The 22,652-nt window shown below is 46.0% G+C and overlaps 2 protein-coding genes across 2 annotated transcripts in view; one reads left to right on the top strand and one right to left on the bottom strand.

Moving 5' to 3' along the window:
• FAM199X (family with sequence similarity 199, X-linked) overlaps positions 1–6,776 on the bottom strand; it is a 14,884-nt gene extending 8,108 nt beyond the window's left edge. Inside the window, exon 1 of the mRNA XM_018570040.1 lies at positions 6,543–6,776. Within this exon, the coding sequence (XP_018425542.1) occupies positions 6,543–6,709 (167 nt within the window). The 5' untranslated portion in view covers positions 6,710–6,776. The remainder of the gene's footprint in view (positions 1–6,542) is intronic.
• Positions 6,777–9,080: 2,304 nt separating this feature from the next.
• LOC108798302 (COMM domain-containing protein 5-like) lies at positions 9,081–20,606 on the top strand. Its single transcript, XM_018570041.1, has 7 exons — positions 9,081–9,320; positions 10,954–11,114; positions 12,519–12,547; positions 14,027–14,077; positions 16,789–16,884; positions 18,808–18,883; positions 20,438–20,606. Exons 1-7 carry the CDS (start codon positions 9,164–9,166, stop codon positions 20,537–20,539), a joined length of 672 nt encoding a protein of 223 aa, XP_018425543.1. The 5' UTR covers positions 9,081–9,163; the 3' UTR covers positions 20,540–20,606.
• The last annotated feature ends 2,046 nt before the right edge of the window (positions 20,607–22,652 follow it).

Here is a 22,652-nt window from a genome sequence, read left to right as displayed (position 1 = left end):
GAACATAGATTGCAAATGTGATTGCACCATTAGTTCATCACATATGCAGAACTTGTTTACTGTTGAGCGGTACTGCACAATGACAATGCGTTACTGCTCCCCTTTCTCAGGCGATAAGCTTTTCTAGCCAACAGAAGTGTTGGCTACCATCTGATATAGTCACCCAAAACAGCCCAGTCCCCTTCCAGAGTCAGAAAACAGTGCAGCCACCATGAGAACAACACGCTCTATGGCAGATTTAGCTTAAAGAAGATCTCCTGCAAGGGTTAAGTGTTCGTTTGGGTCTTGGTGCTAAAATAACAAAGATATACTCACCTGAAGCTCCAAGCTGGCCAGCTGTCACAATGTTCCCTCCAGCTTGTCCCCTCCTCCGCTGCAGCATTGGAATCTTCTTCTGCCTCCTCACGTCTATACAGTGTATAGACGCTGATGATTTATAGGACCTTAGACCACTGCAGAGGAGGGGGGAGAGGCATTCCAGGGACCGGTCTAAGAGCACGCCAGCTCTGAGCTTCAGGCGAGTATAACTTTTTAATATATTTTAACCTAGACACAAACTAGCACTTAACCCATGCAGTCCGGGAGTAGCCCCACTGCAAGGGTTAATCAAAAAAGTTTCTTCGTTAACTGACCACATTTCTAATGACAATCACTAATCTACTTACGGGCAATGCTCTACTCACGCCTATGCATTTTCAGTACGTTGGAAAAACTTGCAGCATCTTTGTAGTGATTTTGAATGCAATGTACAATACAAGGGGTAAAGAGTAAAGAGTAAGGAACAGCACCAAACACGCAGATGTGTACCCAATTAGAAGAGTTTATGCTTAGAAGAGAAAAGGTGCAGCAAGCAAACTGAAAGACTAACATGTGCAAATGTAACCAATGACTGGTAAATCCAGAAATACCGTATGTGTGGGAGGATTATAGCCCTAAAGAACCAGCGTTCTGCAACCCTATGCCTGCCAAGTATCCCACCACATCACCAAACCCGCATACCGCAATGTATGCCACCACATCACCAAACCCGCATACCGCAATGTATGCCACCACATCACCAAACCCGCATACCGCAATGTATGCCACCACATCACCAAACCCGCATACCGCAATGTATGCCACCACATCACCAAACCCGCATACCGCAATGTATGCCACCACATCACCAAACCCGCATACCGCAATGTATGCCACCACATCACCAAACCCGCATACCGCAATGTATGCCACCACATCACCAAACCCGCATACCGCAATGTATGCCACCACATCACCAAACCCGCATACCGCAATGTATGCCACCACATCACCAAACCCGCATACCGCAATGTATGCCACCACATCACCAAACCCGCATACCGCAATGTATGCCACCACATCACCAAACCCGCATACCGCAATGTATGCCACCACATCACCAAACCCGCATACCGCAATGTATGCCACCACATCACCAAACCCGCATACCGCAATGTATGCCACCACATCACCAAACCCGCATACCGCAATGTATGCCACCACATCACCAAACCCGCATACCGCAATGTATGCCACCACATCACCAAACCCGCATACCGCAATGTATGCCACCACATCACCAAACCCGCATACCGCAATGTATGCCACCACATCACCAAACCCGCATACCGCAATGTATGCCACCACATCACCAAACCCGCATACCGCAATGTATGCCACCACATCACCAAACCCGCATACCGCAATGTATGCCACCACATCACCAAACCCGCATACCGCAATGTATGCCACCACATCACCAAACCCGCATACCGCAATGTATGCCACCACATCACCAAACCCGCATACCGCAATGTATGCCACCACATCACCAAACCCGCATACCGCAATGTATGCCACCACATCACCAAACCCGCATACCGCAATGTATGCCACCACATCACCAAACCCGCATACCGCAATGTATGCCACCACATCACCAAACCCGCATACCGCAATGTATGCCACCACATCACCAAACCCGCATACCGCAATGTATGCCACCACATCACCAAACCCGCATACCGCAATGTATGCCACCACATCACCAAACCCGCATACCGCAATGTATGCCACCACATCACCAAACCCGCATACCGCAATGTATGCCACCACATCACCAAACCCGCATACCGCAATGTATGCCACCACATCACCAAACCCGCATACCGCAATGTATGCCACCACATCACCAAACCCGCATACCGCAATGTATGCCACCACATCACCAAACCCGCATACCGCAATGTATGCCACCACATCACCAAACCCGCATACCGCAATGTATGCCACCACATCACCAAACCCGCATACCGCAATGTATGCCACCACATCACCAAACCCGCATACCGCAATGTATGCCACCACATCACCAAACCCGCATACCGCAATGTATGCCACCACATCACCAAACCCGCATACCGCAATGTATGCCACCACATCACCAAACCCGCATACCGCAATGTATGCCACCACATCACCAAACCCGCATACCGCAATGTATGCCACCACATCACCAAACCCGCATACCGCAATGTATGCCACCACATCACCAAACCCGCATACCGCAATGTATGCCACCACATCACCAAACCCGCATACCGCAATGTATGCCACCACATCACCAAACCCGCATACCGCAATGTATGCCACCACATCACCAAACCCGCATACCGCAATGTATGCCACCACATCACCAAACCCGCATACCGCAATGTATGCCACCACATCACCAAACCCGCATACCGCAATGTATGCCACCACATCACCAAACCCGCATACCGCAATGTATGCCACCACATCACCAAACCCGCATACCGCAATGTATGCCACCACATCACCAAACCCGCATACCGCAATGTATGCCACCACATCACCAAACCCGCATACCGCAATGTATGCCACCACATCACCAAACCCGCATACCGCAATGTATGCCACCACATCACCAAACCCGCATACCGCAATGTATGCCACCACATCACCAAACCCGCATACCGCAATGTATGCCACCACATCACCAAACCCGCATACCGCAATGTATGCCACCACATCACCAAACCCGCATACCGCAATGTATGCCACCACATCACCAAACCCGCATACCGCAATGTATGCCACCACATCACCAAACCCGCATACCGCAATGTATGCCACCACATCACCAAACCCGCATACCGCAATGTATGCCACCACATCACCAAACCCGCATACCGCAATGTATGCCACCACATCACCAAACCCGCATACCGCAATGTATGCCACCACATCACCAAACCCGCATACCGCAATGTATGCCACCACATCACCAAACCCGCATACCGCAATGTATGCCACCACATCACCAAACCCGCATACCGCAATGTATGCCACCACATCACCAAACCCGCATACCGCAATGTATGCCACCACATCACCAAACCCGCATACCGCAATGTATGCCACCACATCACCAAACCCGCATACCGCAATGTATGCCACCACATCACCAAACCCGCATACCGCAATGTATGCCACCACATCACCAAACCCGCATACCGCAATGTATGCCACCACATCACCAAACCCGCATACCGCAATGTATGCCACCACATCACCAAACCCGCATACCGCAATGTATGCCACCACATCACCAAACCCGCATACCGCAATGTATGCCACCACATCACCAAACCCGCATACCGCAATGTATGCCACCACATCACCAAACCCGCATACCGCAATGTATGCCACCACATCACCAAACCCGCATACCGCAATGTATGCCACCACATCACCAAACCCGCATACCGCAATGTATGCCACCACATCACCAAACCCGCATACCGCAATGTATGCCACCACATCACCAAACCCGCATACCGCAATGTATGCCACCACATCACCAAACCCGCATACCGCAATGTATGCCACCACATCACCTAATATTATTACGTTTTCTTTTTCTGTTGGGGAAAAAAAAAAAAAAAAAAACTTGATTCTGAACATAGATTGCAAATGTGATTGCACCATTAGTTCATCACATATGCAGAACTTGTTTACTGTTGAGCGGTACTGCACAATGACAATGCGTTACTGCTCCCCTTTCTCAGGCGATAAGCTTTTCTAGCCAACAGAAGTGTTGGCTACCATCTGATATAGTCACCCAAAACAGCCCAGTCCCCTTCCAGAGTCAGAAAACAGTGCAGCCACCATGAGAACAACACGCTCTATGGCAGATTTAGCTTAAAGAAGATCTCCTGCAAGGGTTAAGTGTTCGTTTGGGTCTTGGTGCTAAAATAACAAAGATATACTCACCTGAAGCTCCAAGCTGGCCAGCTGTCACAATGTTCCCTCCAGCTTGTCCCCTCCTCCGCTGCAGCATTGGAATCTTCTTCTGCCTCCTCACGTCTATACAGTGTATAGACGCTGATGATTTATAGGACCTTAGACCACTGCAGAGGAGGGGGGAGAGGCATTCCAGGGACCGGTCTAAGAGCACGCCAGCTCTGAGCTTCAGGCGAGTATAACTTTTTAATATATTTTAACCTAGACACAAACTAGCACTTAACCCATGCAGTCCGGGAGTAGCCCCACTGCAAGGGTTAATCAAAAAAGTTTCTTCGTTAACTGACCACATTTCTAATGACAATCACTAATCTACTTACGGGCAATGCTCTACTCACGCCTATGCATTTTCAGTACGTTGGAAAAACTTGCAGCATCTTTGTAGTGATTTTGAATGCAATGTACAATACAAGGGGTAAAGAGTAAAGAGTAAGGAACAGCACCAAACACGCAGATGTGTACCCAATTAGAAGAGTTTATGCTTAGAAGAGAAAAGGTGCAGCAAGCAAACTGAAAGACTAACATGTGCAAATGTAACCAATGACTGGTAAATCCAGAAATACCGTATGTGTGGGAGGATTATAGCCCTAAAGAACCAGCGTTCTGCAACCCTATGCCTGCCAAGTATCCCACCACATCACCAAACCCGCATACCGCAATGTATGCCACCACATCACCAAACCCGCATACCGCAATGTATGCCACCACATCACCAAACCCGCATACCGCAATGTATGCCACCACATCACCAAACCCGCATACCGCAATGTATCCCACCACATCACCAAACCCGCATACCGCAATGTATCCCACCACATCACCAAACCCGCATACCGCAATGTATCCCACCACATCACCAAACCCGCATACCGCAATGTATCCCACTACATCACCAAACCCGCATACCGCAATGTATCTCACTACATCACCAAACCCGCATACCGCAATGTATACCAGTACAGCACCGAGCCAGCATCCTGCCACGTATCCCACTACAGCACCAAACCCTGAGCCTGCTGTACAAGGACACATGATAGGCAGCAATGTGTCTGCCATGTATCTCAGTACAGCCCTGTACCCCCCGACTGCTATACACCTCGGTACAGCCCTGTACCCCCCGACTGCTATACACCTCGGTACAGCCCTGTGCCCCCCGACTGCCGTGTACCTCGGTACAGCCCTGTGCCCCCCGACTGCCGTGTACCTCGGTACAGCCCTGTGCCCCCCGACTGACGTGTACCTCGGTACAGCCCTGTGCCCCCCGACTGCCGTGGACAGCCCTGTGCCCCCCCCCCGACTGCCGTGGACAGCCCTGTGCCCCCCCCCCGACTGCCGTGGACAGCCCTGTGCCCCCCCCCCGACTGCCGTGGACAGCCCTGTGCCCCCCCCCCGACTGCCGTGGACAGCCCTGTGCCCCCCCCCCGACTGCCGTGGACAGCCCTGTGCCCCCCCCCCGACTGCCGTGGACAGCCCTGTGCCCCCCCCCCGACTGCCGTGGACAGCCCTGTGCCCCCCCCCCGACTGCCGTGGACAGCCCTGTGCCCCCCCCCCGACTGCCGTGGACAGCCCTGTGCCCCCCCCCCGACTGCCGTGGACAGCCCTGTGCCCCCCCCCCGACTGCCGTGGACAGCCCTGTGCCCCCCCCCCGACTGCCGTGGACAGCCCTGTGCCCCCCCCCCGACTGCCGTGGACAGCCCTGTGCCCCCCCCCCGACTGCCGTGGACAGCCCTGTGCCCCCCCCCCGACTGCCGTGGACAGCCCTGTGCCCCCCCCCCGACTGCCGTGGACAGCCCTGTGCCCCCCCCCCGACTGCCGTGGACAGCCCTGTGCCCCCCCCCCGACTGCCGTGGACAGCCCTGTGCCCCCCCCCCGACTGCCGTGGACAGCCCTGTGCCCCCCCCCCGACTGCCGTGGACAGCCCTGTGCCCCCCCCCCGACTGCCGTGGACAGCCCTGTGCCCCCCCCCCGACTGCCGTGGACAGCCCTGTGCCCCCCCCCCGACTGCCGTGGACAGCCCTGTGCCCCCCCCCCGACTGCCGTGGACAGCCCTGTGCCCCCCCCCCGACTGCCGTGGACAGCCCTGTGCCCCCCCCCCGACTGCCGTGGACAGCCCTGTGCCCCCCCCCCGACTGCCGTGGACAGCCCTGTGCCCACTGACCGCCATGTGTGTGGAAGCCCTTAGGCTGCTCTACACCCACCTGTTGGAGTGGAAGCGGTGCAGGGGGTCGGTGCGGTGACATGAGGATAGCTGGCAGCCGAAATCACTGACGTCCAGGCAGCCCTCCTCGCTGATGCTGCCACGCTGGGAGAGGAGGGGGAAGGGCTCATCAGGGGCCAGGAACTTCTCATACAGGGCCTCAGACATGGTGCACACGAGGTGTCCGGCTCCTATGTATGGGCTCGGAACGCCCGCTCACCCATCCCCGGAAGTCCTTTCGCTCAGCGCTGCACCAGATCCAGCTTACAAGCTCAGCACCTCCGCCTTAGGCAGAGTCAGATGTCGCAGCCTTTCCCGGGAAGAGTAGAGATATGCAGCCCCTTCTTCCTCTCTGTTCTCCTGTGCGTGGCGGGACTGGCGCCACCTACATATCGGGAGAATCACTGCAGGTAGAGACTCGGCCATCCTCCCGCCGGATACAGTGTCATCTAGAACGCTGTGATATGAAAGTGTGTACTGTGTGTGTACGGCAACGGCACTGCATATGTCTTCAGGATACAAGAAGTATCCGGCATGTTCTCCATGTCATATATAAGAACGCCCGTTCACAAAGCCACAGTAGCAGAGATGTATGAACAGCCACGGCGGACCATGGAGCCCAGGAGCTGTGTGGGTGCACATGGGAATATGCAGGGAGCAATAGTATCTGACAAATACAGGAATGTATAGAAAACCTGAGAGCCTGGATATCATTGTAAGAAAGCAATAAGTATTGTTGGAGCAATTCCACTCAACACAGAGACAGGGGGGGGCGCGCACCTTATTGGTTTTGTTATCGTATGGGGCCCCATCATACACATGCATGACCCAGCACAGGAGTTTATTTTCTGATTATGACAAAATAGTCACAAAATAATTATCGCCCTCGGGCTGTGAATGATCATTATTAACTATTGAAGCCATGTCTCCTTTGCCACTTTCTATAGTACTGTGATTTTATACTTTTCACTTGTATTATTACTTTTTTCTTCACTTCTGTCCTTTGTCTTTTATCATTTCATCAATTGCCAGTGGCCTCTGTATTCACTAACATTTTGCTGGCTTCTAACCATCTCTTGTGATCTCTAGTAGCCTCATACAACATATTAGTAGCCTCTGATAGTCTGTTGTAGCATGTTGTAGCCTCATACAACATATTGGTGGACTCTATTAGTCTCTTGCAGCATTGTGTGGTCTCTAGTAGCCTCATACAACATATCAGTAGCCTCTGATAGTCTATTGTAGCATGCCGTGGTCTCTAGTAGCCTCAAACAAAATATTGGTGGCATCTGATAGTCTATTGTAGCATGTCGTGGTCTCTAGTAGCCTCTTACAACATATCAGTAGCCTCTATTAGTCTGTTGTAGCATGCTGTGATCTCTAGTAGCCTCATACAACATATTGGTGGCCGCTAACAGTTTGTTGTAGCATGTCGTGGTCTCTAGTAGCCTCATACAACATATTGGTGGCCTCTAATAGTCTTGTATCATGCTGTGATCCCCTGCTACTGCCTATCTCATTGTGCCTTGCTACAAAGTTACAAGTCTGATCACAGAGGGAGACTGATGACATTATCTCAGACTGTGGAAAAACCGGCTGAGATAACTGGAGCTCACAAATGGCTCTGAAGGCCCATTGATACCAGATCCATTGTGCTGTGGCACTGAAAACAAAAATGGGTGTGAATGGGGCTAGTTCACACTGCTCCATTCCGTTGCGCTGAAGAAAAGAGTAAAACATGCACTCCTTTTTTTCAGCGCAGCGTAATGCAATGGATCCGGTTTGAACTAGCCCCATTCACACCCATTGTTTGGTGCCTTTCCGTTAGCATCTGTTGAAAAACGCATCACAATGCAGCGGATCGGAAGGAAATCGGAAGGTATTTTAAGTCAATTGACGAGCGTTTTCCTTCCGATTTTGGGTGAACAGGCGCTTAATATTAAAAAGTGGAGCCCTTGTGACACGCCTCGCTGCGCCTGATTCCTGGGCCCATATTCACAAGAAGTGGAGCTGTAGCCTCCATGCCTGCACCTTCATTATGCACATCACTGCTGACTGTGGACCCCTGCTTTATAAGAGACAGACAAGACACCCCCAAATGCTTTTCCACAGCTGGGCCAGACTTGCTGGCAGAATCTGGAGTGGTCACAGAGGAGTTTCCTGTAAAAAAAAAATATCTGTGCTGTCCTCAGTTCTCTGGGGGTTGGCTGTTATGATGTGCCTTACAGCTCTCAAAGCAATGGATATGCTTTAGACAACCAGGGTCCAAGTACATAATAACATAAAAATTTGCATTAGAGCTGAATTCCAGAAAAAAAAAACTCCCCTTGCAGTGGTTCTGCTTCTATACTGCAAGGGTTAAATGTTTGTTTAGGTCCAGGGTACCTGGGAAAGTGGACTTCTCTTTTAAAGGCACTTATCCTTATCCTTTAGCTGCAACATGTCAAGGGTCCACTAGAGGGCGCCGCTAATGACATCACATGGCTCTGTCGGCTAACATTTGGCTGCACACGTACTTCCGACAGGCGTCACATGACTCGGCTCAGGCAGGTCACGTGGGTAGAGGGTTGCTGAGCAGGGGGAACCCGGAGGTGGGTTGTGTGATGACCAGGTGAGGGGAACATGGCATCAGTCAGGTCCGTCCATCCCTATCCCTCGGCTTCTGGAATTAATAATGATAGGATCAGCTACCTGGGAGCCAAGATCCCCCCCGAGGTGGAAGCCATGGTGAAACTTGTGAAGGATCTGGATAAAGATCTGTTTAGAAAGATCCTGAAAGGTGGGTGGAAGATCGGCGTCCTGTTCATTTCATGGCGTTCATTACTTAGTTGCTCCTATAATGTGTACACAGCTGATCACTCTGGTTTCCTACATTACAACCCTCCCTCTTCCAGAATGAATTGCCTGGACCCTCAACACTCCTCTGCACATTCCGCTCTTGTAATAAGTCAGTGGTTTTAAATCTGCACTCCTTGCATGCTTTCTGTATGTTCTTCCAGACCTGTGGAGTCATTCAGTGTGACACATCTCCTCTGTGTAGGAGCTTCCAGGAATACAGACCAGTCACTGCTGCTCCCTCTCCTTGTGCAGGGTGACTGGTCTTATCTCTGCCTTCTCCTGTAGTTTTCTGCAGGAAGCCTGTAGTGCCCAACAAGCAACCCTGTAATAAGCAGAGGACTCCCTAGGCTGGGTGTTGCCAGCTGGAACGTCATTATGTACTTGACTGCCGGCCGGGATAAGGTATGCCGCTGGGTTCCCTTCTCTCTCGTGCAACTGTCGGTCTCTCGGTCCATGACCGACTCCCTGACTTTTCAGAGGGGGTGACACAAAAATGACTCAGTCATTTTAATGGTGTCACCCAGTGCGCGACTGCACCCCCACGTGATGCCCCTGCTAATCACCTCTGGAGTACAATGGGCTGCATGTTAAGTTACAAGGCTGCAATAGGCTTTAGCGCTGGAACTGCCAGTCAGTGATAGCCCCGTGGTCCAGCACTAAGCCCAGGAGCTAAATCTATGAGTTCCCAGACTCCTGCTCCTTTGGGACATAAATTTATGTCTCCAACCTTCAGGCTTGTTCACACCAGCAGCCACACTTAACTGCACGGCTGCTGGTGTGTGTGTTCCCAGACAGTGCCAATGCGCTCAATCGAGCCATACATTTTTTAAAATTTATTTAGAACTTTATTGAAATGCAACAAGTGACATTTCATTAAGTTCTATGGGCTCAGCATGGTGCGATGCGGTTGGACCGTGTCTCACTATGGTGTGCTTAGAAAGTACTGCATGCTGTATACACCAATGGAAAGCGTGATAAAGCTAATTGCCTTGTCTTGCATTCGGGCCGCGTAGGAAGAAACGCCCAGCATAGCCCAAACATGAATGGTGAGAACGAGACCTTAGACATATTCATGTGATGAATCCACTAAGCAAGATTAAGGAGGTTAAGTGATAGACAGAGCCAGCTGTCACTCACGCAGCTGGGCGGATCCAGACATAATTGTCGGGATCCGCTTCAGCTGTGGCGTCTCAGTATACCGCAAGCTGTAGCTTGCGGTATACTGAGCTTAGGGTGACGGGAGGACGCTAGTTTGTGTCCTCCCGTTACCCTAAGGAGAACTATGGGGAAAAGCCCTAACCCCATAGTTCTCCTTTTTTAATATTACTTTAAAAAGATGATTGATGTCAGTGGATACTTAGCTGAGTGTCAGAAATGGATTATTGCCCCTAGCAACATCTGGAGGAACTCTGGTTGAGAAAGATTGCCCTGCACCTTTGTTAAACGCAGGCTCATTTATGGCTATCTGTCTTACTAGCGCACATTTGTCATCTTGTCAGTGCTGATAGCAGTTTTCATTATACATACATACATACATGCTCTGTAAAAGTAATTCACTTTGTTTTCTCTTTTAGCTGTGGTGGGTGCTCTTGAGGGAAATGACTGCAGAGAAGCAGTGAAAGTGATACAACAGAATACCTCACTATCTGAGGAACAGCTTAGTTTTATCATTGCTGGAGCTTACACGCTGCTACGAGTGGCACTCCGACTGCCGGTATCAACCCTTAAACAAGAAGTAAGTCCTTTCCATCTGAAACATTTACTTTCATTTTGGCTTGAGGGAGACGGCACTATGTAAAATTATTATAGCGCCTTTGGATGTTGAGGTCCAGTGCTCTGAGGTTCCTTCTAAAATTGCTGTTCAAAGCAAACCTGTCACATGCTCAGTTGAATTCTCAAATATTCAGTCAGATATACAGTAAATTATACTAAGAACTAGGGATGTCCCAATGCCACTTTTTCAGGCCCAAGTACAAGTACTTCCCATCATGTACTTGCCGATACCAATTACCGATACTTTTTCTTAATGGGACAGGCGACTTTAAATGATCCATAGTACAACTACATGTTCTGTACTATGGATCATGATTTAACCTATTCATGTTAGCAGCGGAGAATTGTAAATCTATTGCTGGAGTGTAGTGGAGGTGTGTGCTGTATATATGTACTACATATACATTACACACGTCCAGTACACTATAGCAATAGATTTACAGCCAGCCCCGTCCCAGCTTCCCTCACTCACAGTTTCACTCCGATCCCTGTTGCCTCACGCGGTGCCTCTTGTAGTCGTCGCTGGGCAGGATCGCTGCATCGCGTCTCGGTGCTCAGCTTGTGGGAGGCGCTCACAATTCTGCCCTGCTAACATGAATGGGTTAAATTATCCATAATACATAATATGTACATAACATGTAGTTGTACTACGGATCATTTAACCCATTCATGTTAGCAGGGGATCATTGTAAATCTATTGCTGCAATGTACGGGACATTTGTGCTGTATATGTACAGTACATATAGATATACAATTCTGCACTGCTAACATGAATGGGTTAAATGATCCGTAGTACAGGGATCATTTAATATCATGTACTATGGATCATTTAACCCATTCATATTAGCAGAGGATAATTGTAAATGTATTGTTGCAGGGCATGCTATATGTCGTATATAGTACTTGTACATATAGAGTGCCTGCAACAATACATTTACAATTATACTCTGCTAACATGAATGGGTTAAATGATCCCTAGTACAAGGCTACATACAGATCATTTAATCCATTCATGTTGGCAGAATATAATTGTAAATGCACTGTATGAGCAGTGTGTACTCCTATATATATTCTATATGTAGTACTTCCTCTTGCCGGACCAGCGCTGACTCGCCGCTGCTGGTTTTTTTTTTTTTCTTACTTACCTCGCCGAGCGTCGCGTCACTGCTGCTCCATGAGTGAATGCAAGACTTCCAGAGGGGAAAGCACGATGGGATTTGTAGTTTCAACACAGCTGGAGGGCCGGAGTTTGGTTACCTCGCTCCAGATCAATGGAATTCTAGTTTCAGATTAATTTTGGTTTTAACTTTTACTGCAGGTTCCAATGAAAGTGTCTTTCATCCTTTTTCTGATGTATTTTTTTTAGGTATTTAAAGAAGACTTGAAAGAATTAAGGTAAAGCCCATGTACAGTCAGAAAATAAGTGTCCCTTGCTATTCCCATTGGATCTCTAACATTGGTCTCCAACATTGGATCTTGTAGCATTTAGTATCTGAGTGGCACTTTCATGATTGTTTATAACGAGTAACATAGATCTGAGTGTTTCGGCAGCACTAATGTGACACATCAGTGACATGAGGTCAGAGGATGGACCTATGCTGCACAGTTTTTAGAGACTGACTAGGTCTCGCTAAAAAAGAAGCTTGATTGAAATACTGACTAATGTCGTTTCTAAAGTGTCAGTGCACCTTCAAATTATAATTCACTTATTTGTAGACACTGGAGGGTTAAATAAATCTGGAGGATTCTGTTGGACATCTTTGCTGGAGATCCCAGATCTGCACCCTTGCTGTGACCATTAGAGGGGATTTGACTCTACGTGTTGTAGTTTTTATGTGTTAGTCTTTATAGTACAGAGAATACTTCAGCGAGATAGAAACACACAAGGGTGGACAGAAAGAAAGTCAGGGATATTGGCAAGAAAATCGCACTTCTGAGGTATTCAATACCTATAAGTAACCAGGATCTAACTTCACTGCTACATAAAACATAACTTAATGATAGAATGATCACTAATGATTCATTAGATCTTGGTATATAAACTATTGATATCTCTGCCTCTTGCCGAAGCTAGGTCAACCAATTATAGGAATATTAGCTGAATCACATACCTTGAATGAGATGCTGTTAGGGGGTCGGTGGGTTGTTTTTTTTTGTAATTAAGTAGGCAGGGCTGACACCACTTGCTGAGGAATTCAGAGCTATGTTGTCATGTCAAAGAGAAATGTAGGGGCATACATTTTTGCTAACAGGTATTTTTTGTACTTTTAGTAAATTCACAAAATGTGAAAAAATGAACTTAGCAACAGCACCCCCCAACTTCGTTCAGTCCCCGTTGCACTTACCTGTGTAATGCCTCTGCCACAGCTGTACAGCCCCCCGCGGTCTTTAATGATTGTAATGAGTAGTGAGTGTTCAGTGGTCATCTACACTGACTACACTGAGCAGTAAGAAGCGCTTCTGAGCCAGGGACCTGGTCCTGGAAATAAGAAGTGCTTCTTGTTGGTCAGCGTAGTCATGTGACCTTGCTGACCAATGACTGCTCGCTATTTGTAAGCATTATGATCTTTACAGACTGTGGGGCTGTGAAGTACGGTGTACGAACCACTACACGGGCTGGCAGGAGCATCACACAGGTAAGTGCTGCAGGCCCTAGGGGAGGTGTGGGGGTGCTGTGAGTAATTTAGTTTTTTTCACATTTTGTGAAAAGGTGAAGTGAACCTTTATAGAGATAAAATGTACATATAGTCCAGAGATGGACTCATGTTTTGTTTTTATGCCCTGCATACACTTCAAGGTTGTTGTTGTTCTTATCGATCATCTTCACTATATGTAATGTTGCTTTTTCTTTTCTCTTTTTTTTTTTAATTTTAGAATTCCAGATGAGTTTATCGGAGACTTTTCTAATATTGTCTATGGAAGCAGGTATCATCACTAAATTAGAACACGATTCTGAATGTTTTGTGTACTTGTTTCTGATAGCAGAAGCCAATTCGTGAAAAATCTGCTGGTCAGGCCAAGTACTGTTTGTTTTGTTATTTCATTAAAGGAGAACTATGAGATGAGTGATTTCCACTCACCTCATAGTTCTAGCCGACCTGTGACAATGAGACTGTCACAGGTCGGCTCAGTAGATCGGGAGGTGAGCGAACACATACCAGGTTCGCTCACCTCTCGATCCTGTCACAGCTCTCTGCCGTGACAGGGGGAGGGGCTGGATTCCCCTCTCCCCGCTCCGATATGCCAGCGCTGACTGGCGGAACGGACGAGGGAGGGGGCGAGTACAGCTGGCTCTGCCTCTAGATAGGCAGAGCCAGCTGTCACTCACGCAGCTGGGCGGATCCCGGCATCTACGTCGGGATCCGCTCCGGCTGCGGCGTCTCAGTATACCGCGAGCTGTAGCTCGGTATACTGAGCTTAGGGTAACGGGAGGACGCTAGTTTGTGTCCTCCCGTTACCCTAAGGAGAACTATGGGGAAAAAAACTGACCCCATAGTTCTCCTTTAAGTTGCATCTAAAAACAAACTGTCTTTTTATTTTGGATAGAGTAAGGAATGGTTACAAACCCTGTCAAGTGTGTGTTTATTTTTTTTTCGCCATCTGTGTCTGATTTAGGAGATTTCTCTTCACTTCCTGTTGGGTAAATACAACAGACAATGAAATAAAATCAAAGACATTTGTCACCAGAGCAAGTGTTCCCAGTGGAAGATTTCCCCCCTATTGCTGTTCCAGTGACATCTCAGAGTTTTGGCTTTTCCTCTGACTTTCTGTCCTTATAACACATAATGGGGTTCCTATCCATCTATCCAGGACTGCTGGGTCTTTGTAAACAGTGGGGTGACATAGTAAAAGTGTGATGATGGCATACAATGACTAAAGTTTTGCTTAAGCTAAAATGGCGCTTCTGTTTTTAGTAATTAAAGTATTTCCAAAATCCAACTGTTAAGAAAAGTCAACTTTTTACAGAAAAATATCTTGTCTCTATGTATAAGACCTCATGCACACGGGCCACCTGCGTTAAACACAGGAGAAGATATCTGGGAAGTATAAACAACTTTTATGATCTCCAGATCACTTTTTCCTGTTTTTTAGGTGTTTCTGGGTTTAGCAGCTTCTACACACGTGTTTGTGTAAACCAGGGGTAGCTAACCCCTCCAGCTGTGATAGAACTACAAATCCCATGAGGCATTGTAAGATTCTCACAGACAGGACTCCTGAAGAGAGATGCATCATGGGATTTGTAGTTTCACCACAGCTGGAGGGCCGGAGGTTTGCTACCCCTGATGTAAACTCGGCTAGACTGAATGACACTGCTGAAAGACTTGAGTGTGCATTTACCCATAGCAAGCATAACATGCCCCTAGGTGCGCTTAGAAATGCGCTCCAAACATACTTGGACTTATGTATTTTCATTGCTGTGCACAAGGGGCCTAGTTTTCCAAATATTTACATAATATCCTTTCACAAAGTTTTTTTTCTTTAAAGAAGAACTCCCAGGATTTTTTACTAACCCTTGCAGTAGGGATACCACCACACTGCAAGGGTTAAGTGCTCATTGGTGTCTAGGTTAAACAAAAAGAAAAAAAAGTTATACTCCCTAGAGCTCAGACGTCTTTTTCTTAGTCCGGTTTTTACATCGTCTCTCCCCCTCCTCTGCAGGAGTCTAAAGTCCTTGTAAAGTAATTAAAAAAACGTACGATCTGCCCATCTTGGACAGGCAGATCATACTTGCGATCATCGCAAGCCCGCCCCCCTGAGGGGCGGGCTTCCGATGACTGTAATGAGGGGCGGGCTTTGTTGCGAGTCAAAACGTGCATCTTCATGTATGCGCATACAAACGCGCATCAAAATGCACATAACGCGCAAATAACTGCACACTGAACACACGTGTATGCGCAAAACCAATGCTGCCTAGGTGTGAACCTGGCCTCAAAAGTGTAACTAAACCCCAGCTAGCCCAAGCAAAGCACTAAATGTAATCTATTACAGCTTACCAGCCTTTCACTGTAGGTCTGCATTCATTTTCTTTTGCAGACCAAGAACATTTTCAGCAGGAACAGAAAATATATGTTGATTTTGCCAGAACTGCAGTGTCCTTATTACTTCCTGTGTGCTGACCTGGAAGCATTAAATAATGTTATCTTATTTGTGCAAACCCCCATGTAATGGAAATGAACAGAGCCAGGCATATTGAAAGTCCAGCCTTTGTGACATCAATGGTTCCAACCATAGACACAATAGAGGAGTGAACAATATCCACCTCTGGACAGGAAGTGTTTTATTTACAGGATTAGTCGATAAAAATAATGGAGGACGGGGGGAGCCTGAAAAAAGAAAAATAATGCAGCCAACACATCTAAGGACTGTTAAGCTGCAATACATTGACGGGACCACTTGCAGTGATATCAATATAACAATCTTGCCTTTAAATTTGTGCTGTTCTTGTGATGACAGCTCTATGTTCTCCTTCGCCTATCCAAAGCCACTGATACTATGTTCGCTAAAGCTTATCCTGCCTTCGTTTTCTTCTTCCTTTTTTGATAGAGCAGGAAAACCTATCTTGCCTAGGTAGTGCTTTGTAATCTGTTTGCTAGCTAGTTAATTTTTTTTATTTTCCCTTTCTTTCCCTGTTGTAGGCGTCCAGTTCTTGAGGAAGCAGCTATGAAACAAGGGATTAGGTTACCAACTGTGGAAGACTTAAGGTGGAGAGTTGATGTTGCAATTTCAACGAGGTAATTCTGTTTGTGTAATAACTGCTTTTATTTTGTGCATAGCCAAATGTGTAAAAGAAAAAAACGTGAAATGAGTTCTAGTTATTTAAAGTAAACCTACACTCACAATTCAAAGTCTGGCTTTGTAGCGGTGATTCATCAGCACACTTTCATTTAAAAATAAATAAATGAAATTTACCTTTAGCATATTACTTATAATTAGAGCAGTAGAGCACTTCCCTTCATGTGAGAGTTTTGGGCACAATCCATTCTTTTAAGGCGTGTTTCAAAAGGCATATTCCACCCACTCGTGCTTCTGATTTTTGCAAATATGTTGGTGTCATCAGGCGTTGGGTTCTAGGAACAGTGTTGTTCCAGCAAGACTCTGTGTAATAGATGACACTGTGCTTATTCTGCCTTGATAAAAGAGCTGTGGCTGGAAACTTACTGTAAGTGTTATGTCCTTCACAATAGGGCTGCAACAACTAATTGATTATAAACGATAATCAGAATAGTTGCCAACGATTCTCATTATCAATTGGTTGGAGGGGAGGGGGGCGGGACAGAGAGAGAGATATATCTGGCAACTAATTGATTTTGAAAATAATCGTTAGCTGGAGCCCTACTTCACAAATCGCTTGTCCTGCACTGTTTGAAGGTAGAGTTAGTTTTTCTTTCCAACCTATACAACTGTTACTCGCTGTTTCCATAGCAGAACATAATTTCTGGGGTCCCTGGGCACTCTACAGGGCAACAAAGCTGGCATGCAGGCATTTAGAAGTGCCTGCTTTGGTGTAAATGCCAGTTAGATTTTTGTGGCTGTGGCTACAGGTTTCCAGGAAAATATTCACATTAATATCATCATAATACAGTAGAAGAAGCTATTTCACTATTTATCTATCAATACAAACCTCTATGTAAGACAGTTCTTTACTTTGAATGCAAAATAGCATTACACTAAAGAATATTATCTAGAGGTATCTGTAGATGTCAATACAACAGCCAGTGTTCCAGATATATAAATCTCAGAATTCACTCCTGAAAGGAAAGTTACACTCAGATGAATATGAAGGCTGCCACTGTTGACCCCTCTTTTTAAAAGCATACTAGCTGACTGGCTGATTTCCATTCTTTAACTTTGAACAAGTATGCAGATCAAGAGATGGCTTCATTTGTTGCATACAATGATGACTCAAAGTATTGAAGCCAGAGACTGCTAGACACATTGTCAGAAAGTCTGCAATGGAACAGTTATTGTTGCCTTGGTTCAGAACTGCTCAGCTATAATATACAGAGTTGCAGAAAACATATAGAGGTCCTAATCTTTTGAATTCTGGCATTTATTTTTTATTATCTGCAAATACAACTGTTGTAAGATTATTTAGGGAGTTATGTGACCAGTTTAGGTGCCAACAGTGCTTAATAGAGAATTATAGGCTTAATAAAAAAACAAACATACGTGCTCGCCTCCATGCTTCAGCATCCTTCTATGGCACCAGCTCTAAGTTGAGAGCTGACAGATCACATGACTGCTCATCAATCGGCTCTTGGTATGCTTGCCACGGAGTGACAGGCTGGGGAGGGGGCAGGCACAGCTGACTCCAGCTCTCGGCCACGTGCTGAAAGGCAGAGCCAGCTGTCAACCAGGCAGCCGGGTAGATCCTGACAATATTGTTGGGATCCTCCCTGAATGTGGCATGGCTCTGTTCTATCAGAATAGAGCAGGCAATATCCCGCTGTCGCTTAACTCTGGGTCACAGGAGTACATGAGTAAATCCTGTGACCCAAAATAGAAGAATAGCCAAAAAAAGGTTTGGTCATACCTATCTTTTAATGGAGTTTTATGTTTAAAAAATAATTTCTCCGCAGTTTTGAATGAATTTTCCTTTAGGCATTTTTGCTATTCACTTCTTTCATAGTTTATTGTTATTTTCACCTTTCTAGTTCTCTTTCACGAGCCCTGCAACCTTCCATATTAATGCAGATGAAGCTGTCTAATGGAGAGTCCCATCGATTTGAGGTAAGGAACTCCACCGTCATACTAGGTTTGAGGACCTGTTATTTTCCGGTTACAGAAACTTGTTTATTGACCACCATGAAAGATGGTTGTCTCGCTTGATATGTTGACACACTAGCTTTGATACTTATAAGTCACTGCCCCAAACGAAGTATGCAGATCAAGAAAGTCAAAGAAGAGTCAGAAGGCCTATCTGCACACTTTTTCTGGGTTAGTGAGTTAAAGCATTGAAGCAAGAGGGTAAGCATTACAGCCGGGCATCTGGTATTTGCACATTGAGAAATCACCCATGGAGTTTACAGGTTTCTTGTAGTAACTTGCTGAAAGGATGTTGTCATGAATTCTTTGCAAATGATGAGCTAACACTTGTTTTCCCTGATCCCACATCACTTTTTTTTAAGCAACCCTGTGGGCTAACTAGAGATTATAACCATAGTACATACCTATAGCAGAAGAAACAGAGAATACTTACCTCTCCTGTCTCCCACAACACTGAAATCCACTGTGAAATGGTCCCACGAAGTTTACTGGGAGACATACACCTCCCAGGAGTGTCAATCTCCTGGGTCCTTCACATCCCTCACTTGTTCCACCTGCTGACCTTGACGTCGCTGCAACACACAGATGGTGTGGAGGTCAGCAGGAGGAATCAGTGAGAGCTGCGGGACCCAGTAGATCAACACTACCAGAAGCATGTTTCCCTAACAGACTTCAGGGAACCATTGTGCAGCAACAGAGTGAAGTTTAGCGGTGCAGGTGGCAGGAAAGGTAAGCATTCTGTTGTTTTTTTTTATAGGTATGTGCTTGGTTTATTGGAGACAGGTGGCCTTAGAGGTGGTTAAAATATATTTCTTCAAATACATTGCTTTTATGGTTGCTGCGCAATATAGCTGCATTTGTACATGTCAGCTTGTTGAAGAAAGCATGACCAATAGCTATCTCGGTAAGTAGTTTTGGAGTAGGCAATCTTGGCACTGTGTTTAAAACTACAGATCTCATCATGCATCTGTCTCTGAAAGTCAGGCCTGTGGCTGTCAGTCTTGTATTGCCTCATGTGACTTATAGTTCCACAACAGCTGGAGTGCCGAGGTAGCCTACCCCTGCAGTGGTTGATAAAATCACTAGAGATTTACTAGTCAGTCCAAGAAGTAAGAATCAGCACATGACAGTTTTCTATCATCACAGAGGATATGTGCATCCAATCAGTTTTATATTTATATGACACGTGTATTTATTAACGTTCATGCACATATGCACTTTTGGATTGCATTTAGTTGCAAGTAGGATTTGATCACTTGTATTGGTTTCGTTTGTGTTATAAATATAGCACGTATCGCAATACCAAGCGCAGCACACTGGTTCACAAATGTGCAAGACAAAGACATGGCAAAGTGATTGTTCACTGAGCCTCATAAATAAGTTGACGCTGTATTCACTTCAGTCAACGAATCATGTGCTAGCAAAAAGTTTTTATTTTCAGTTTCCTCATGTTTGGGTGCTTAGAGGGAACATCGGTTCCCCTTATATACGAACATTCATTTTGTTTTGCTCTTCCAGGTTTCAGTTGCCAAGTTCCAGGAATTGAGGTATAATGTTGCCCTGCTCCTAAAGGAAATGAATGACCTGGAGAAAAAAAACATTTTAAAAATACAGGACTGATTTTTCTTTGCGTACTTACACAGAATCCTGCCTTTCCAGTACCAATTTGAATGCATTGATCTGCCTACCCAGAGGTAACAGTGTGTACCATACTTATCACAGTACTGAATGAATAGTATGCAGAGCCGCAGGCCAAACCTTTATCGATCAGTAATAATCAATTGGCTAGACATATGGCGCGAGTGTAAACTCTGACATCACCCAGGAGCCACATTTTTTATACAGCATTTTGTTTTGTTTTTTGAAATCACTGTTAAATGAAATAATATCAATATGGCCTTCTAGTGACATTTCAGTACACCTGTCAGCACTGTACTTTTAATAAACTGTTCACTTGAACATATAAGGGCCACCAAGGTGTGCCTGCAGTTTTTCTTAAGTGGCCCAAGACCCGGCTGTCACATGAACATACTTTCTGCATATGCGTGCCAGCAGTTTGGATCTGTATCCTAGCTGCCAAGAGTTAATGGCCCTGGCTATGGAGGAAATTCCTGGCCGCAGTGAGAATTCTGTAAAGGAAGAAAAAATAATAAGATAGTCAATGCCAGCACTGACCATCCCATAGAAGCATGACTGGTGATGATAGCCAATCCTATCCAGGTACCAGGGATGTTTGTGGAAGGCTGGGAGAGAAAAGCAGTATTGCAATCACAGTGTCATCACAGCAGTTTTTCATTCTCTGGCAGGATATTATCTTAGAGCTGCACTAAAACAAAAGAAAATAAAGCTTCCATTAAGGCTCCCTAATGGATTTGACACCCTTATCCATAACTATAATTTCACCTCTTAACACATATGCAATAATAAAAAAAAAAAATAGAAACTGTATTTTTTATTTAAGAGCATACAAGTTCAAATGGGAGGCCCTGATAATAGTCATAGACTCCAAACGCTCATAGCTGTCAACATTTTATGACCCTTTGCTTGGATTTCTGATACTGCATGTCTATTCTACAGCTACAAGTAGAAGGAAGTTGCATCCCTACCTGCTTCACTTGAGTGTTTCTTCAACTAATTCCAGACAAGATTCGCACTGTCTGCAGTCTGAGCAGGGGACATAGATTGCAGTTTTTGTAACCAGTGATAAAAATAAATGGACAGATTAATTGGACATATTTCCCTTCTGGCCCTAGCTGGTGCCTGAGCGCCGTAAAGTAAGTAATCTGGGACTGTATGTGAGTTACATGTTGGGTACCACTGAATTTTATGATTGAAAGCTAATTTTTGATTGGTTACTCTAGGTGACTGCAAACCGCTTACTCTAGGCACTGTGGTCTTTAGTAAACTCCAAATTTCCTCTCCTTATACAGTCTGTAGAACTGCCATGTGCCTCTGCTGTATTTCAGTATAGATAAGCGGTCCATGTGTCCGAGTTATGAATTTCTGTCTCGAGGACTATATAGGATTAATGTACTAAAGGCAAATAGGCTGTTCACTTTGCAAGGGAATTTTCCCTTAGGTTAGCAAATGTGGTGAAAATTCACTTTTCAGAATTACCCAAACTTATGCCCGGAAAAAAAAACACCCAGTTTGTTTGCTTGCATAGGATTGGATGATGGAAGTCAGCAGAGCTTCACCTCATTCGCTAAACTAAGGAAAAACATTCCTGCAAAGTGAACAGTCTATTTACCTATTAAATTAACCATGTCTCTCTCCCATGTGGCTCCACAATCATACCATTTCTATTGTGCGGGGTTAGATAGAAAGAAAGCTGTGACACAATTAAGAGGATTATGACACAAGGCAAACATATTTCACATAAATCATTACTGCCGATTATTTTAAAACATATGCAAATATTAAATGTTTATATCAAATACAGTTAAACCTGCCATTAACCACAGCAAAATAAAAAAACCAAGCCAAATTAGAAGTAATTTTCTAACCAAAAATGCAGATTGTAACATGTACAAAAAATGGTTCAGAGGCAAACTGGCTAAAGGGTCTCTGTCATGAAGCAAAACAGTCATGACATTAAACTCTGTTGAAGCAGTCATTCCTTGATACAAGTGCAGCATACTCGTTGTAGAGAACTGACTGAATGTTAAAGAAAACTCTGGTTAATAATGTGATTAACCCTTGCAGTGCAGGGCTAGCCCCACTTAAAGTGACA

The sequence above is a fragment of the Nanorana parkeri genome, unplaced genomic scaffold, assembly GCF_000935625.1.
Source record: "Nanorana parkeri isolate BGI_ZX_2015 unplaced genomic scaffold, ASM93562v1 scaffold1445, whole genome shotgun sequence".
NCBI lineage: Eukaryota > Metazoa > Chordata > Amphibia > Anura > Dicroglossidae > Nanorana > Nanorana parkeri.
The sequence above is the reverse complement of the archived record's forward strand: the minus strand, read 5'-3'. Positions and strand labels throughout refer to the sequence as shown.

What these genes read in the sequence shown, in the direction of transcription:
- LOC108798302 (XM_018570041.1), top strand. Translation starts at nt 9,164, where the DNA reads ATGGCATCAGTCAGGTCCGTCCATCCCTATCCCTCGGCTTCTGGAATT. An exon ending in GTTTAGAAAGATCCTGAAAG is followed by an intron (nt 9,321 to 10,953) that starts GTGGGTGGAAGA and finishes TTTCTCTTTTAG; the next exon opens with CTGTGGTGGGTGCTCTTGAG. An exon ending in GAGAGTCCCATCGATTTGAG is followed by an intron (nt 18,884 to 20,437) that starts GTAAGGAACTCC and finishes TTGCTCTTCCAG; the next exon opens with GTTTCAGTTGCCAAGTTCCA.